This window comes from Tursiops truncatus, chromosome 15, assembly GCF_011762595.2.
Source record: "Tursiops truncatus isolate mTurTru1 chromosome 15, mTurTru1.mat.Y, whole genome shotgun sequence".
Lineage (NCBI taxonomy): Eukaryota > Metazoa > Chordata > Mammalia > Artiodactyla > Delphinidae > Tursiops > Tursiops truncatus.
Genome location: NC_047048.1, coordinates 22,219,337 through 22,237,711, shown reverse-complemented (window position 1 = coordinate 22,237,711; position 18,375 = coordinate 22,219,337). Strand labels below are relative to the sequence as shown.

Genomic DNA, 18,375 nt, shown 5'->3' with positions numbered 1-18,375 from the left:
TTTTCCAAAGTTTTGAACCAAGGTATGCTCACCCTAGCAGGGTAGGAGCATTCCCATTGTTCCACATCTCTGACAATATTTGTTTTTGTCCAGGTTTTAATTTTTGCCAATCTGATGGGCATGTAGTATCACACTGTCATTTTATTTTTGCATTTCCCCGTGTTTGTGGATTAATTTTTAGCTCATCTGAAATCTGCTCTTTGAACCTTATGATTGTTTATGTATCTTTTAGCGACTCTGAAATTGAAATGGCTACTTCAGAATCAGAGCTAACATGTTTTAGACATAAAAGACTTAAAATACCAAGGAGTTCAATTTATGAAGATAACTGAAATACAGCTTGATTTTATTCATGAACCCTCAATCTGACAGAATTATGTTTCCAACTGTATTTCAAAGCTCATATTACAGCTACTTGTTGCCACGTTCTTGAGATGGTGAACAAACCCCATACAAATTCAACCAGGGCATGAATATTGACTCTGTTGGAGACTCTGCCCATTTTATGTACTTTGGATAAAGCTCAAGAAGAATGAGGAACATACCCTCCATGAAGCCAGCCCTGCTGTCCGTCACTACAGGCTCTGTATATATGAGCAGAGGGTGACAAGGGATTCTGCCACCTCCCTCAGCCCTACAAGCTGGCTCAGCTCAGCCCCGGGCAAAGTGGTACTAAGACCCCAATCACTTCTACCCATTTCCTTCAGGGAATCCATCATTATTTTGTGATGGTTTTTGTATTATTTATGGAAATCTTCATGGGGAAAATAGATGAGAGGATTTACATCGCACAACGTACCTAGCAAACTACTGCAAATATTCACAGCAGACTTTTCTGTTCTCTCCCAAATTCCTACTCTCAGGGAAGTTACCTGTGATCCTCCTTCTCTTCACTTACATGAACCCCGGTCTTCCTTGATGTCCCGAGCAATTCATTTCTAACCCCAAATTTGCGTTCTCCAGCCAGAAACACAAAAGGCCTTCAGTTCACATAAGCCCACTCTTCCCAGAAGGCGGTACAGTTCTATTACCATCCTAGCATATCCTTGGGGTCTTATCCCTCAGCCCTTATGGTTTACAAAAATATCCCTCTTAGCCATGTAGAATGCTTAGAATGTGTTCCAAGCACACTTCTCCCTCTTGTTACATCAACATCCTTATTCAGTCCTGATCTCCCTGATTTAACCCATTAGCCTCACCACCACCACCACCTACCCCTGCCAGATGAGTTAACAGGTACCAACAGGAAATGACTTCCACTTGGACTTGACCACCAGGAAAATGCCCAGAAGGCAAGTAAGAAAGCGAAGAAGCAGAAGGATGAATGATCCAGTTGACAATGCTCTGAGCTCTCCCTGGGCCTGGGGCAGAGCGCCCAAGCCCAATCTGCGGAGGCTCTGTTGACACCTTGCCTTCCCCTCAGCCTCAGGTTCCCCACCCTGGAGCACTGCTGTACCGGTGGGGAGGCCCTGCTGCCCGAGGAGCAAGAGCTGTGGAGAAGACAGACAGGCGTTCTGCTCTACCAGGCCTACGGACAGTCAGAAACGGTAGGTGAAGGGTCCCTCTGGGCCAGTCAGGATGTGCTCGTCCACTGAGCCCAGCAGATGAGCTGAATCCTGCTATGAGTGTGTGCAGAGCACACAGCATTGCTCAAAGCCAGTGGGAGGCTCCAGAGCTCTGGCTTATTTGTCCCAAATAAATTTGCAGAAAGGACAGTTGCAGCTCATCAACTTGTCAAAAGACCCATGTGCTGAAAACTATCGGACAAAAACTTAGAAAGGGGTCTAAGGACATGGTGCCACTGTACCTGTGATAATTAGTTATAATTAAGGGAGCCCAGGAGGGGCACTGGCATAGAAGGCACTCTCCAGAGACATGGAAGCCACCACTGCAAGTCCTGTCCACTTCACCGTCCCTTCCTAGGCAGCAACCACAGGAGCAGGCTGGAGCTAGCCCCGGAAGTTCACTAGTTCATTTCTGGGTGTTTATGAGGAGAGCACACAGCTTTGATGGTGAGAAACTAGCAGGAGGAGAGATCTTCTATATACACGCCACACACACACACACACACACACACACACACGCACGCACGCACGCACACACACACACAGACACACACACTGTGATCCCAAAGAGGATCACTGACCAGTCAGGTGGGCGGGGCATTCAAAGAATCATGCATGTCTTGAATCTCAAGGACTTTATCCATGATAGTGTGGGCAGGTATCTCACTTCTAACACATTTTCAATGCATTTCCGATGCTGGACAGAGCCACTTTCCCCTACTTCCCTATCATCCCTTTACCTGACAGAGGTATGATTGTCTTCTCAGGGCCTGCAGCAAAATAGCCGCTTCAGTCTCAATTGACATACTTGTCTGACATTATTTTGCATAAATTAATAAATAAATAATCAGTTATTGGGTCTGCTTCCAGTCTTGAGAATTGTTAAGACTCTAGGTCTGTCCTTGCTGGTCCACAGTTTGCATTCAGACAAGAAGGGTGAGGTTAGAACTATGCGCTACACCCATGACGGCAGTCCCTTTGCATTAACTATCTGTAACAACAGAATACTCCCCGATACCCGGATGGTGCTTTATTTCTCCAAACATTTTCACACCTATTCACTCATTTCTGCAACATTTTCCACATTAGAGTGTGAGCAGTGACATAGCAAAGGGGAAAGTACTTCCTCTCTCAGGAGCTCAGACCCCAGTTCCGATCTCAGCCTTGCCAGTTATAGGCTTCGAGACTGTTGGCATATCACTGAATCTTGCAGAGTCTAGCTTCCCCATCTCCAAAATGGAAATATAATGCCAGTCTTGCCAGGTTATGATAAGGTAAAAGAAAGAAAGTATACAAAGCTCTGTCCACAGTGTCTAACCCCTATTGCAGCTATGGTTGTCACTGTTGTTTTTAGGTAGGTATTGTGTTTAGAGGCTGGGGGTGCAGACATAGATGGGACAATCTCTATTCTCTGAATGCTCATTATCTACTGAGGGAAACAGACAAGCAGGAATACAAGTGTGGGGAAAAATACCACAGAAAGAGAATCTCCCAACTTCCTTTGATTAGGCCCTGAATGATAGCTAGTAGTAGTTGTTTACTGAATACTTGGTGTGTGCCTGGCACACACTCACAAGCACTCTGAGCGATAATGTTATAATTACCCCCATTTGACAGAGGAGGAGATCAAGGGGGATTACTTGGTACATAGCTAGTGAGTGGTGGAGTCAGGATTCAAACCTTGGTCTCTCTGTGTGTAAAGCGCTTAACTTTAGGAAAGTGATAATTTAGAGAACCATTAAGAAGGAATAAGGTTCATCAGGAAGACATGGGGGTAGGGGAACAACGTGAACAATCTGAATAATCTCAGCACAGCTCTGAGAAGCAGTTGAGGCAGCTACAAGTAAATGGTTGTGAAATATACTCATGGCCCTGCCCAGCAAAGGGACACATGCCTGGCATACAGTGGACACTCCACACCCTACGTTACATGCCCACAGCCGGGCTCACTCCTCTGCTTCTTCATGGCCTCTCCCACTGGACTCTGTAGCCCCAGCACCGGGCTCAGGCCCAGCCCATGTCAGGTGCAGTGAATGTCTGCTGACTAGAGTGGGGTCGATGGCTTCTAGCTTCTCCACGAGGGCTCTTTGCACAGCATCAAATGACATCTGTAAGCAAGGATGCTGTGTTTGATTCTTGCTGCTTTGTGATTAGCCTGGAGTCTTGGCCAACCCCCGTTCTCTTCTTTGCGAACAGGGAACAACTTGCGGCACTCTCCGGGGGATGAAGATCAAGCCGGGTTCCTTGGGGAAGGCCATCCCACCCTACGACATTCAGGTCTGGTGGTAAAGACATTGGCACAGAGCAGTTAGTGCTCGGCTGGGGTTGGACCACTGTGTGACACGAGGTGACAGAACCAGTCATGCCTCCCGCTTGCCCTTCCTCTTCTCCGCCTACTTTTCCTCCAGTTTCCTGGGGAGTTTTCAGTTGAGAACTGCAGTGTCCTGGGCGTGAGCGCAGCTTGCCAGGACAGCCAGAGGCCTCATGCATCGAGCCTGGAAAAGAGTACTTGCAGTAGCACAGGCAGCTCTCTCCACTGCGGGTGCCTTTAGTTTTTCCTGATCCGTGTTTTCTCGCTTGAAGACACATTTGTGATGTCTATATATGCATGAAACACATAGACCCGTGGCTTGGCTTCCACCATTTGCTGATTTCAAAGACTTTTGACAGTTTTATTCTATTTTCTGACAGGGCTCCTCTACCACAACCCCCTCCCCCAATAACCCCCACTGTGTCACATGAATGAGCCAGGCAGTGTTTGGGTGGGGCAGGAGTGTTGGGGATCCCTGCAGGGTGGGATTCACAGGTCTCTTGCTCCAGATCATTGATGACAAGGGCAACATCCTGCCGCCCAACACTGAAGGAAACATTGGCATCAGGATCAAGCCCACCAGGCCCATAGGCATCTTCATGTGCTATGAGGTAAGGACACCCCATCTGCCCCCACACGGCCCAAGAATCCTTGCAGGGAGCTGTGTAGGTGATAAGGGACTGGACTGAACTCTGCATGTTGAGACTTTTCCTTCTTCCTTTATTCACTCCAAGTCAATGAAACCTGTTCTAATTAATCTCAAAGCTCATAGTGTGTTCCCACATCCCTTTCTGTCATAACCCATCTGGCACTTATGGGCTGACTGTTGGGGTAGAAAACAGCCTGGCTTCAGAACCACCAGACTTGGGGTCCAGTGATGTTTTGTGGTTAAGAGTGCTGGCTTTGACTGGGTTCACATCATACCACCGCACTTACCAACAGGGTGCAAACAAATCTATTATACTCCCTGAGCCTCCAGGGGCGCTATTATCCCCGCTTTAAAGAGGAAGAAACTGCAGATTAGAAGCTTAACGTTTCTTTCCCATGTCAAATAAATGGCAGGCCTAGGATTCAAAGTGGTGTGTTTTGGACCCCAAACTCTAAATGAGAAATCCAGGAACTACAGAAACCTACAATAGAGTATAAGGAAACCTGCTGTAACTCTTCATCAGACAAACCCTAGCTAGCAGTGCCCACTAAGAGGAAAACCTCAGCTTCCAAGATGGACCACAGAAGGGTAGACAGACCCTGAAATTGATCTCAGACCCCATCTCCTTTCTACAAAGTCACAGCCACTGGTGTCACTGTTGTGCTCACACTGTGGCCTTGGGTGGGTGGGTGGGGCCCTGTCCCTCTGTGGTACTATTGTCCAGAAGCAATCATGCAAGCCTTAGCCTTAATTCTCAGTAGCATAGTGTAAAGGTTGGATAAAAGGGAAAATGAACACAGAGTAACAGGTATCTAGATCAGCAGTTCTTAATACTGCCTGCACGTTAGAATCATTTGAGGGATTCTGTTTTTTTAAATACTTGGATCCAACCACAGAGATTCTGGTTAAATTGAACTGGCATGGTCCAAAGCCATGACTTAAAAAAAATTGTACATAACATATTTTATTTAGCAAAGATGTCTTGCCATATGGCCACACTGATTTCCTTCATTTCACATGTTCTCATGGCATTGAGACATGTCACTCTACCTTTGAGATTTGTGGGCTTATATTCTGTTCTTTTATTTTCTTTTTATTGAGGCATATATATATATATATATATATATATATGATATAAAATTTACCCTTTTCACCATTCCTGAGCATACCATTCAGTAGCACTGAGTAAAATTTACAATATTGCACAACCGTCACCACCATGCATCTGCAGACAATTTCCTCCATCCTCCGAAGCAATTCTGTTCCCATTAGACAACAGCTGCCTAGTCCCCATCTCCCCGCAGCTGGTAACCTCTAATGGTACTTTTTGTCTTTAAGAACTTGCCTATTTTAGTTACCTCATATAAGTGGAATCATACAACATTTGCCCTTTTGTGTCTGGCTTATTTCACTTAGCACCATGTTTTCAAGGTTCATCCATGTTTTAGCAAACTGTCATCTTTTGAGACTGAATAATATTCCATTGTATGTATATACCAAGTTTTGATGGACATTTGGGTTGTTTCCACCTTTTGGCCTTTGTGAATAATGCTGCTATGAACACTGATTGTGCAAGTAACTGTTTGGGTCCCTGCTTTCCCTTCTTTTGGTTATATACCCAGAAATGGAATTGCTAGATCATATGGTAATTCTGTTTAACTTTTTGAGGAATTGCCATACATGTTTTCCACATGCACAAGGCTTTTCATTTCCTCATATCCTTACACTCACTTGCTATTTTCAGTTTATTTTTAATAATGGCCATTCTAATGGGTTTGAAGTGGTAACTCATTGCGGTTTTGATTGACATTTCTCTAATGACTAGCATCTTTTCATGTTCTTATTGGCCGTTTGTATATCTTCGGAGAATTGTCTATTCAAGTTCTTTGCCCATTTTTAATTGGGTTGTTCATTTTTCTGTTGTTGTTGTTTCTAAGTTGTAAGAGTTTTTTATGTAGGCTGGATATTAATACCTTATCAGATATGCAAATTATATGCTTTGCAAATATTTTCTCCCATTGTCTTTTCACTTTCTTGATAGTATCCTATGACATACAAAGTTTTCAAATTTGGTGAACATTTTATGTATTCAATATTTTTCTTTTATTTCCTGTGCTTTTGGTGTCATATTCAAGAAATCATTGTGAAATCCAAGGCAAGATTTTCCTCTGTGTTTTCTTCCAAGAGTTTCATAAGCTCAGCTCTTACATTTAAGTTTTTGATCTATTTTGAATTAATTTTTGTGTATGATATAAGGTAACTTCATTCTTTTGCATGTGGTCATCCACGTTTCCGAGCACCATTTGTTAAAAAGACTGTCTTTCCCACTGAATAGTCTTGGCACCCTTGCCTAAAATCAATTGACAGTATATGTGAGAGTTACTTTTTGGGTTCTCTATGCTCTTCCAGTGGTCTGTATGTCTCTTTTTATGAACGTATCACATTGTTTTGTTTGCTATAGCTTTGAAGTAAGTTTCTGAAATCAGGAGTTTAAGTCCTCCAACTTTTTTCTCCTTTCTAAAGGTTGTGTTTGCATTTTGGGATCCCTTGAGATTTTATGTGAATTTTAGGATGGGTTTTTCTATGTCTGAAAAAACACCATTGAAATTTTTATAGGGATTGCATTGAATCTGTAGATAATGTTGGGCAGCATTGTCACCTTAATATTGTCTCAAATCAATGAATACGGGATGCTTTTCCATTTATTTATGTCTTCTTTCTCTTTTTCAGCAGTGATTTTTAATCTTCAGTGTACAAGTCTTTCACCTTCTATACTAAATTTATCCTTAGTATTGTATTCTTATTGATGTTTTTTCTTTTTGGATTGTTAATTGTTAAAGTATAGAACTGCACCTTAAGTTTTGTGCATTGATTTTCTTTCCTATAACTTTGCTGAATTCCTTTATTAGCTCTAACAATTTGTGTGTGTGAGAGAAAGTTTTTTAGGGTTTTGTACATGTAAGATCATGTTATCTGTGAACAGATCTAGTTTTAATTCTGTTTCATTTTGGTGCCTCATTTCTTTTTCTTGCCTAACTGACCTGGGTAAACTTCCAATACTTTGTTTAGTAGAAATGGTGAGATCAGGCTCTCCTGTCTTGTTCCTGATCTTAAGAGAAAATCTTTCAGTCCAGTGAGAATGATGTTAGCTATGCTTTTTTTTTAAATATATGGCCTTTATCATGTTGAGGATGTTTCCTTCTATTCCTAGTTTCCTTCTATTCTATTTCCTTCTATTCCTATTCCTATTTATTAAATAAACTGCGTGTTTTTATTATGAAAGGGTACTGAATTTTGTTAAATGCTTTCTCTGCATCAATTGAATAGATGTGGGGTCCCCCAGCCCCCACTGTCATTCTATAGCATGGTTCATTACATTGATTGATTTTCATATGTTGAACCAGGAATAAATCCCACTTGGACATGGTATATAATCCTTTTAATATGTTGCTGAATTCTGTTTGCTAGCATTTTGCTGAGAATTTTGCCCCAATTATTCATAAGGGTCTGTAGTGTTCTTTTTTTGTAGTATCTTTGTCTGGATTTGGTGTCAGAGTAATGCTGACCTCATAGATTGAGTTAAGGAGTTTGTTTCTCCCCTTCAATTTTTTGGAAGAGCTTGAGAATAATTGGTATTGATTCTTCTTTAAATGTTCGGGAGTTTTCATCAGTGAAGGCGTCATGTCTGGGGCTTTCTTTTCAGGGTGGGGGGGGATGAGAGTGTTGATTACTGATTCAATCTCCTTACTAGTTATAGGTCTATTCATATTTTTTATTTCTTCATGATTTATTTTTGGTAGATTATGTGTTTCTAGAAATTTGCCTCTTTCATCTAGATTATCCTGTCTTTTGGTGTATAATTGTTTTAGTGTTCTCTTACAAACTTTTCTTTTTTGGAATGTAAAATGGCTAGTAATATCTCCTCTTGCATTTCCGATTTTAATAATTTGAATCATCTCTTTTTTTCTTAATATAGCTAAACATTTGTCAATTTTGATCTTATCAAAGAACCAACTTTTGGCTTTATTTGTTCCCTCTATTGTTTTCCTATTCGCTATTTTGTTATTTTAGCTCCAAACTTATTTCCTTCTTCTGCTAGCTTTGGATTTAGTTTGCGCTCCTCTTTCTTGTTACTTAAAGTGTTAAGTTATTGACGTGAGATTTTTTTTTTTTCCTAATGTAGGTGTTTAAAATTCCTAAGCAACACTGCTTTTGTTACAATCACAAGCTTTGGTCTGTTGTAGTTTGGTTGTTATTTATCTCCATGTAATTTCTAATTTCCCCTGTGATTTCATTTTTGACTTATTGGTTGTTTAAGACTGTATTGCTTAATTTTCTACATATTTGTGAATTTCTCACTTTTCTTTTTGTTGTTAATTTTTAATTTCATTCTATGTGATCAGATAAGATACCTTGTATGATTTCAATCTTCTAAAATGTACTAATCTTTGTTTTGTGGCATATTATGTGACCCATCCTGTAGAATGTTCCGTGTACATTGGAGAAAAATGTGTGTTCTGTTGTTCTTAGGCAGGGTATTTTGTATATCGGTCAGATCCAATTGGTGTGTAGTGTTAGTCAAGTCCTTCACTTCATTATTGACCTTCTTTCTGGTTGTTCTATCCATTATTGAAAGTAATATATTGAACTCTCCAAGTGTTATTGTAGAAATGTATATTCTCCCTTCAATTCCATCAATGTTTATTTTATATAATTTGGAGTTTTGATTTCTCCCTTTAATTCTGTCTATGTTTGCATCATATATTTTGGCACTATGCTGTTAGGTGCATATATGTTTCTGAATGTTATATAGTCTCAGTGAATTAATCTTTTTTTCAATATATAATGTCCATTTATTGTCACTTGTGCCAGTATTCAACTTCAAGTTTATTTTGTCTGATATTATTAGATAGCCACCCTTTTGTCTCCTATTTGTAGGGAATGTCTTTTTCCATCTTTTCAACCTACTTGTGTCTTTGAATCTGAAATGAGTCTCTTATAGACAGTGTAGAGTTGGATCATGTTTTATCATCTATTCTGCAAATCTCTGCCTTTGGATTGGAGAGTTTCACCCATTTACATTTAAAGTAATTATTGATAAGGAAAGACTTACATATGCCATTTTGCTATTCATCTTCTGTATGTCTTAATGCTTTTTTGCCCCTCATTTCCTCCACTACCGTCTTCTTTCTTATTTAGTTGATATTTTTTAGTGACATATTTTGCTTCTCTTCTAATTTCCTTTAGTTTATATTCCTTAGATATTTTCTTCATGGTTACTATGGGGATTACATATAACATCCTAAAATTATAACAATCTAATTTGTATTGATACCAAATTAACTTCAATTACATACAAAAGCTATACTTCTAAGCATTATGGTGGTGTGAGACAATCCCTTTGTCTCTCTCCTTTAACCTACAACTAGTAAAACATCCATAACACAACACCGGTTCCTCTGCTCAACACACCAGGACACAAGAGAGATCTACACATCTGTAATCTGAAGGTGGCTGGGTTGGAACACATAGAAGAGGCAGAACCAGTGCCCATGATACTGGCCTCCTGGCTATCATGGCTGAGCCACAGCCCCAGAGAATCCAGCAGCAGCAGCAAAGGTGACACACATGACTCTGGCTTCCAGCTGCAGCAGTGCCCATGGCCACAGAGAACTGGGCAGCAGTAGAAGTGAGCCCCATGACCCCAGTCTCTTCAGCCACAGGAGCACATGAAACTCCAGACCCCTGCTTGTGGTGGTGCCCATGAACATGACAACCTCTGACCCCAGCTTCTACCCCTCCCTCCAACTACCCCCACCGGGGCAGCAGTGGCTGCAACCTAGGCAACCCCAGACACAGCGGAAACTTCTGCCATACCAGTGCTCCTGGTGGTGATGCCAGCAACAGAAGTGACACCAGCAACAGCAAGGCACCAGTGACCCCAGGAGCACAAGAAGCAATTATGAGGGCATGGGGCCACACCTTCCACAGAGACAATGGAAGATGGAAAGTGCAGATTCTCAAATACCACAAGAGGCAGCTCTGGAAAAACGAACCAAAAACCTGGACATGAAAGGAACCTAAGTGTCCATCAACAGATGAATGGATAAAGAAAATGTGGCACATTGGGATTCCCTGGTGGCACAGTGGTTGAGAGTCCGCCTGCCGATGCAGGGAACATGGGTTTGTGCCCCAGTCTGGGAGGATCCCACATGCCATGGAGCGGCTGGGCCCATGAGCCATCGCCGCTGAGCCTGCGCATCTGGAGCCTGTGCTCCACAACAGGAGGGGCCACAACAGTGAGAGGCCCACGTACCGCAAAAAAAAAAAAAAAAAAAAAAAAAAAAAACACAAGAAGATGTGGCACATATATACAATGGAATATTACTCAGCCATAAAAAGAGACGAAATTGAGTTATTCATAGTGAGGTGGATGGACCTAGAGTCTGTCATACAGAGTGAAGTAAGTCAGGAAGAGAAAAACAAATACCATATGCTAACACATATATATGGAATCTAAGAAAAAAAAAGTCATGAAGAACCTAGGGGTAGGACGGGAATAAAGACACAGACCTACTAGAGAATGGACTTGAGGATATGGGGAGGGGGAAGGGTAAGCTGTGACAAAGTGAGAGAGTGGCATGGACATATATACACTACCAAACGTAAAATAGATAACTAGTGGGAAGCAGCTGCATAGCACAGAGAGATCAGCTCCATGGTTTGTGACTACCTAGAGGGGTGGGATAGGGAAGGAGACGCAAGGGGGAAGAGATATGGTAACATATGTATATGTATAAATGATTCACTTTGTTATAAAGCAGAAACTAACACAACATTGTAAAGCAATTATACTCTAATAAACACGTTAAAAAAAAAAAACACTTGTGCTGTAGTGCCACCTACTTAAAAACAAAGGAAAAACCTCTAGTTACCAATTATTGGTTTGTTAGAAACAAAGTAAGCAAAACTTTATCTATTAAGAAAGGTGTTGGATACTTCAAATGCACTGGCACAGGAACATTTCATCAAGCACCATGAAAAATGACAGCAATGCAGTATACCAAAAAAGAAATGACAATTCTCCGGAAACCAAAGTGAAAATCACAGAAGAGCATGCTTTAACTAATGGAGAATTCAAAATAGGTATCACGAAGAAACTCACTGAGCTACAAGAAAACTCAGAAAAGCAATTCAATGAGCTCAGGAGTAAAGTTGATGAACAGAGGAATACTTTACAAAAGAGATTGGTTACCCTAAAAAAGAAACAAACGAATTCTGGAGCTGAAGAACTCAATAAAATGAGATAAAGACTGTACTAGAAACCACTGGAAATAGAGCAGACCATATGGAAAGGAGAATTAGTGAGCTCAAAGATAGAAATCTAGAAATGATTCAGGTAGGAGAGAGAAATAAGGTTTTAAAAAATGAAGAAACTCATTAGAAAACATAACATAAGGATATTTGGTATTCCACAAGGAGGAGAGAAGATGAGATCAGAGAGCATATAAAAAATAAGAAATAATAGCTGAGAACTCCCCAAACCAGGAGAAGGAACTGGATATATGACTCCACAAGCTAACAGAACACCTAATTATCTCAGTGCAAAAAGACCTTCTTCAAGGCACATTATATTAAGCTATCAAAATCAATGATAAAAAAAGAATTTTAAAGGCAGTGGGGAAAAAAAGACATTGTCCTGCAAGGGTACCCGCATTACCCTATCAGCAGATTTCTCAGCAGAAACTCTACAGGCCAGGAGAGAGTGGAATGACATACTCAAATTGTTGAAAGATAAAACCTGTCAGCCAAGACTATTCTAACCAGCAAAGTTATCCTTCAGATATGAAGGAGAAATAAAGGTTTTCCCTGACAAACAAAAGTTGAGGGAGTTCATCGCCACTAAACCTGCCTTACAAGAAATGTTGAAAGGAGCTCTTCTACCAAAATGAAAAGACAAAAGTACACAAAACTTTGAGTAAATAGATAGAATCAGAAAATTGCAACTCTATATAAGTTGTTAAACAGTTATAGCATAAAAGGGGGGAAAGCAGTAAAAATAACTAAGGTACTTCAATCTGGTAACACACTTACAGTATAAGAGAAGATAATTTGAGGCACACACACACCAAATATAAAGGGGGAACAGGAAAACGATGGAACCTGTATAGGCAAATGAGATAAGATGTTATCTACAGAAAAAGGGCTGTTTTATTTATGAGACATTTTATACAAACCTCATGGTAACCACAAAACAAAACATAAAAAAAGAATAAGCTGAAGAAAAACAACATAGAAAACCACCAAACTAAAATGGCAGAAAGAAACACAAGAAAAAAAACAAAACAAAACAAAACCCCAAAAAAACCCAAAACAAACAAACAACAAAAAAGTGGCAATACAGAGCGACCAGAAAACAAAAGATAAAATGGCAGAACTAAGTCCTCATATATCATCAGTGATCACCCTAAATGCCAATGGATTAAGGTCACCCATCAAAAGAGACACAGTGGCTGGATGGATTAAAAAACAAGATCCAACTATATTCTGCCTCCAGGAGACTCATCTCAGCTCTAAAAAAAAATAGGCTCTGAGTGAAGGGATGCGAGGTGATACTGCAAGCAAAGGGCAGCCAAAACAAGTGGGTGTAGCTATATTCATAACAGACAAAAGACTTCAAGCCAAGAAAGGTAAGAAGAGCAAAAGATGAACATTACATAATGATAAAGGAGATAACCCTTCAAGAATATACGATATTTATTAATATATATACAGTCAACCCTCCAGATCGGCACGTTTTACATCCACAGATTCAACTTACCTGCAGATCAAAAATAATTCAGAACACAATTCCAGAGAGAAGCAAAAAGCAAATCTAACTTTGTTGTGTGCCGGCAACTATCTGCATAGCATTTACATTGTATTAGGTATTATAAGTAACCTAGAGATGATATAAACTTTACAGGAAATTGTTTGTACATTATATGCAAATTATAAGAGACTTGAGCATCCTCAAATTTTGGTATCTGCAGGGGTTCCTGGAACTAACGACTGTATACACCTAACCTAGGAGTACCAAAATATATAAAGCGATTATTAACAGACGTAAAGGGAGAAACTGATGGCAGCACAATAATAGTAGGAGACTTTAACATGCCACTTACGTTAATGGGTAGATCATTTAGACAAAAAGTCAACAAGGAAACAATGGCCTTCAATAAAACATTAGACCAAATGGACTGAATAGACGTATATAGAACATTCTATGCAAAAGCAGCAGACTACACATTCTTCTCAAGTGCACATGGAACATTCTCAAGGTTAGGCCATGTGTTTGGACACAAAATAAGTCTCAATAAATTTAAGAAGACTGAAATCCTTTCAAGCATCTTTTCTGAATATAATGGTATGAAACTAGAAATCAACTACAAGAAGAAAGCTAGAAAAGTCACAGATATGTGGAGACTAAACAACATGGTGCTGAACAACTATTGTGTCAAGGGAGGATTTAAAGGAAAAAATTAAAAATACCTTAAGACAACTAAAAATAAAAGTATAACATACCAAAATCTGTGGGTTGCAGCAAAACTGGTACTAAGAGGGAAGTTTATAGTGATACAGGCCTACGTCAAGAAGCAAAAAAAAGTCTCAAACTATTTAACCTTACACTTAAAGGAGCTAGAAAAAGAATAGGTGAAGCCCAAAGACAGTAGAAGGAAGGAAATATTAAAAATAAGAGCAGAAACAAATGCAATAGATACTTAAAAGACAATAGAAAAGATCAATGAAAGAAAGAGCTGGTTCTTTGAAAAGATAAACAAAATTGACAAACCTGTAGCTCAACTCACAGGAAAAAAGAGAGAAGGCACTGATAAAATAAAAAACAAAAGAGGCATAATAACAATGGATACTACAGAAATACAAAAGATTATGAGAATATTATGAACAAAAAATGGACAACCTAGAATAAATGGAAACATTCTTAGAATCATGCAACCTTCTAAGATTGAATCATGAAGAAATAGAAAATCTGGATAGACTGATCAACATTAAGGAGATTGAAACAGTAATTGAAAACCTCCCAGAAAGCCAGATGGCTGCACTGGTGAATTCTACCAAACATTCAAAGAAGATTTAATACCTATCATATTCAAACTATTCCAAAAAATTGAAGAGGAAGGACGGTTTCCCAACTCATTTTACAAGGCCAACATTAGACTGATACCAAACCAGACAAGGATAACACACACAAAAAATAAAATTGCAAGCCAGTATCGCTGATGAACATAGATGCAAAAGTTATCAACAAAACATTAGCAAACTGGGCTTCCCAGGTGGTGCAGTGGTTGAGAGTCTGCCTGCCAATGCAGGGGACACGGGTTCGAGCCCTGGTCTGGGAGGATCCCCCATGCCGCGGAGCAACTAGTCCCGTGAGCCACAACTACTGAGCCTGCGCGTCTGGAGCCTGTGCTCTGCAACAAGAGGCTGCAACAGTGAGAGGACCGTGCACCGTGATGAAGAGTGGCCCCTGCTCGCCGCAACGAGAGAAAGCCCTCTCACAGAAACAAAGACCCAACACAGCCAAAAATAAATAATTAAAAAAAAAAATTAGCAAACCTAATACAACAATACATTAAAAGGATTATACACCATGATGGAGTGGGACTTATTACAGGGATCCAAGGATGGCTCAAATTAAGCAATGTGATACACCACATTAACAAAGAATAAAAATCATATGATTATCTCTAAAGTTGCAGAAAAATCATTTGACAATGTTTAACATCCATTTATGATTAAAAATAACTCTCAATAAAGTGGGTATGGAAGGAATATACCTCAACATAATAAAGCCCATTTATGACAAACCCACAGCTAAAACCATACTCAACAGTGAGACACTGAAAGCCATCCCTCTAAAATCAGGAAGAAGACAAGGATGAGCATCCTCGCCCCTCTTATTCAACATAGTATTGGAAGTTCTAATCACAGCAGATAGGCAAGAAAAAGAAATAAAAGTCATCCAAATTGGAAAGGTGACAAATTTTACTTGTCACCTTATTTGCAGATGACATGATTTTATATGTAGAAAACCCTAAAGACTCCACCAAAAACTATTGCAACTAATAAATGAAAAGAGGAAAGTTGCAGGGTACAAAATCAGTATACAAAAATCTGTTGCATTTATATATAATAACAATGAACTAGCAGAAGAATACATTAAGAAAAAAATCCCATTTACAATCACAACAAGTAGAATAAAATCCTTAGGAATAAATTTAACTAAGGAGGTGGAAGACCTGTACACTAAAAACTATAAGACATTGTTGAAAGAAATTGAAGAAGAAGCAAAGAAATGGAAAACTAGTTCATACTCATGCATTGGAAGGAATAACATTGTTAAAATGTTCATTTTACCTAAAGTAATCTGCAACTTCAGTGCAATCCATATCAAAATCACAATAACATTTTTCACAGAAATAGAACAAAGAATTCTACATTTGTCTGGAACCACAAAAGACCCCAAGTAGCCAAAGCAATCCTCACTGAGAAAATAGAACAAAGTGGGAGGTATCACACTTGCTGATTTCAAATCATACTACAAAGTTATACTATTCAAAATAATTTGGCAGAAAAACAGACACATAGATCAATGGAAATATTTGAGAGCCCAGAAATAAACTCACACATATATGGACAACAAATTTATGACAAGGGAGCCAAGAATCTACAATGGAGAAAAGAAAGTCTCTTTAATAAATGATGTTGGGAAAGCTGGACAGCCACAGACAAAAGAGTGAAACTAGACCACTATCTGACGTCATACACAAAAATTAACTCAAAATGGATTAAAAAACTTGAATGTAAGACCTAAAACCATAAAACTCCTAGAAGAAAACATAGACAGTGTGCTCTTTGACATTGGTCTTAGCAACATATTTTTGGCGATGTCTCCTCGGGTAAGGGCAACAAAAACAAAAGTAAACAAATGGAACTACACCAAACTAAAAAGCTTCTGCACAACAAATGAAACCATCAACAAAACAGAGAAGTTCAAATACCTGTGATTTCATTCATATGTGGAATATTAAAAAAACAAACAAACAAAACAAAAGCATAGATATGGAGATCATATTAATGGTTATCAGAGAGGATGGGGGTTGGAGGGCAAAGTGAGTAAAGAGGGTCAATTGTATGGTAAAAGATGGAAACTAGAGTTTTTGTGGTGAGCGTGCTGTAGTGTATAAAGAAGTCAAATTATAATGTATGCATGAAACATATGATGTTATAAACCAATGCTACCTCATTAAAAACATGTAAGCAGTAAAAGAAACAAAAACAAGAAACTCTACTCCTATAGAGCTTTGTCTCCTCTTTCTGATACTGATTCCATAAATTATATCTTTGTACACTGTGTACCCAAAAATATAGACTTAGAATTTTTTATAAATTAAAAAAAATACTATAGAAAATTAAAAGTGGAGTCACAAATCAAAATTACAGTAATATTGGCTTTTACATTTGCCCACACACTTAACTTTTCCAAAGATATCTTTATATGGATTTGACACACGTCTAGAGTCTTTTCATTTTAACCTGTAGGAATCCCTTTACCATATCTGCTAGGGCATGTCTAGTGGCAATGAACGCCCTCAGCTTTTATCTGAAAATATCTTAATTTCTCCCTCATTTTTAAGGAGCGTTTTGAAGGCAGGATAGAGAAGTCTTGATTGACAGGTTTTTTTTTTTCAACACTTTAAATATGTAATCCCACCACTTCTGGCCTTCAAGGTTTCCTGTGAGAATCAGCTGATAATCTTACTGAGGATCCTTGTATGTGATGAGTCACTTCTCTTGCTGTTTTCAAGATTCTATTTGGCTTCCAATATTGTGATTTTTATGTATCCTGGTGTGGGTCTCTTGAGATTATCTTATTGGATTTCTTTGAACTTCTTGTATTTGTAAATTCATCTGTTTCATTACATTTGAGAAGATTTTGCCCCTATATCTTCAAATACTATTCCTGTCCCCTTCTATGTCTCATTTCCTTCTCTCATAATGCACATGTTTGTCTGCTCGATGGTGTCATGCAAGTCCATTAGGCGCTGTTTGCTTTTCTTCAATTTTTTTCCTGTTTGCTCCTCAGACCCAATAACTTCTATTGTTCTGTCTTCAACTCTCTGATTCTTTCTTATTCCTGTTTTAAACTGCTGCCAAACACTTCAGTGAACTTTTTGTTTTAGTTATTGCCCTTTTCTAGAACGTCTGTTTGGTGCCTTTCCATAATTTCCATCTCGTTGTTGATATTCTCATTTTGTCCACATGTCACTTTTCTGACTTCTTGTAGCGTTTTGTCCATTTCTTCCTTTACCTCTGTGACCACATTTAACAAACTTGATTTAAACTGTTTGTCTAGTAAGTCTTATGTCTGGGCTTCCTCAGGGGTGGTTTCTGTCAATTAATCTCATTCCTTTGAATGAGGCATGATGTTTTTAAATATTTATTTATTTTATTTATTTATTTTTTACTTTTGGCTGTGTAGGGTCTTAGTGCAATACACAGGATCATTGTTGTGGCATGTGGGATCTTTTGTTGCAGTGTGCGGGCTTCTTTCTAGTTGTGGCGTGTGGATTTTCTCTCTCTAGTTATGGTGTACAGGCTCCAGGGTGTGTGGGCTCCGTAGTTTGCAGCATGAGGACTGCCTAGTTGAGGCAAACGTGCTCAGTAGTTGTGGTGCGTGGGCTTAGTTGCCCCACAGTATGTGGGATCTTAGTTCCCTGACCAAGGATCAAACCCGTTTCCCCTGCATTGGAAGGTGGAATCTTTACTACTGGACCACCAGGGAAGTC

General features: G+C 39.4%; 1 protein-coding gene across 1 annotated transcript in view; it reads left to right on the top strand.

The window, feature by feature from the left end:
• LOC117308105 (acyl-coenzyme A synthetase ACSM1, mitochondrial-like) overlaps positions 1-18,375 on the top strand; it is a 43,612-nt gene that overhangs the window by 18,453 nt on the left and 6,784 nt on the right. The window contains exons 7-9 of the mRNA XM_033839890.2: positions 1,424-1,547; positions 3,762-3,842; positions 4,386-4,487. Coding sequence (XP_033695781.1) covers positions 1,424-1,547; positions 3,762-3,842; positions 4,386-4,487 — 307 coding nt within the window. The remainder of the gene's footprint in view (positions 1-1,423; positions 1,548-3,761; positions 3,843-4,385; positions 4,488-18,375) is intronic.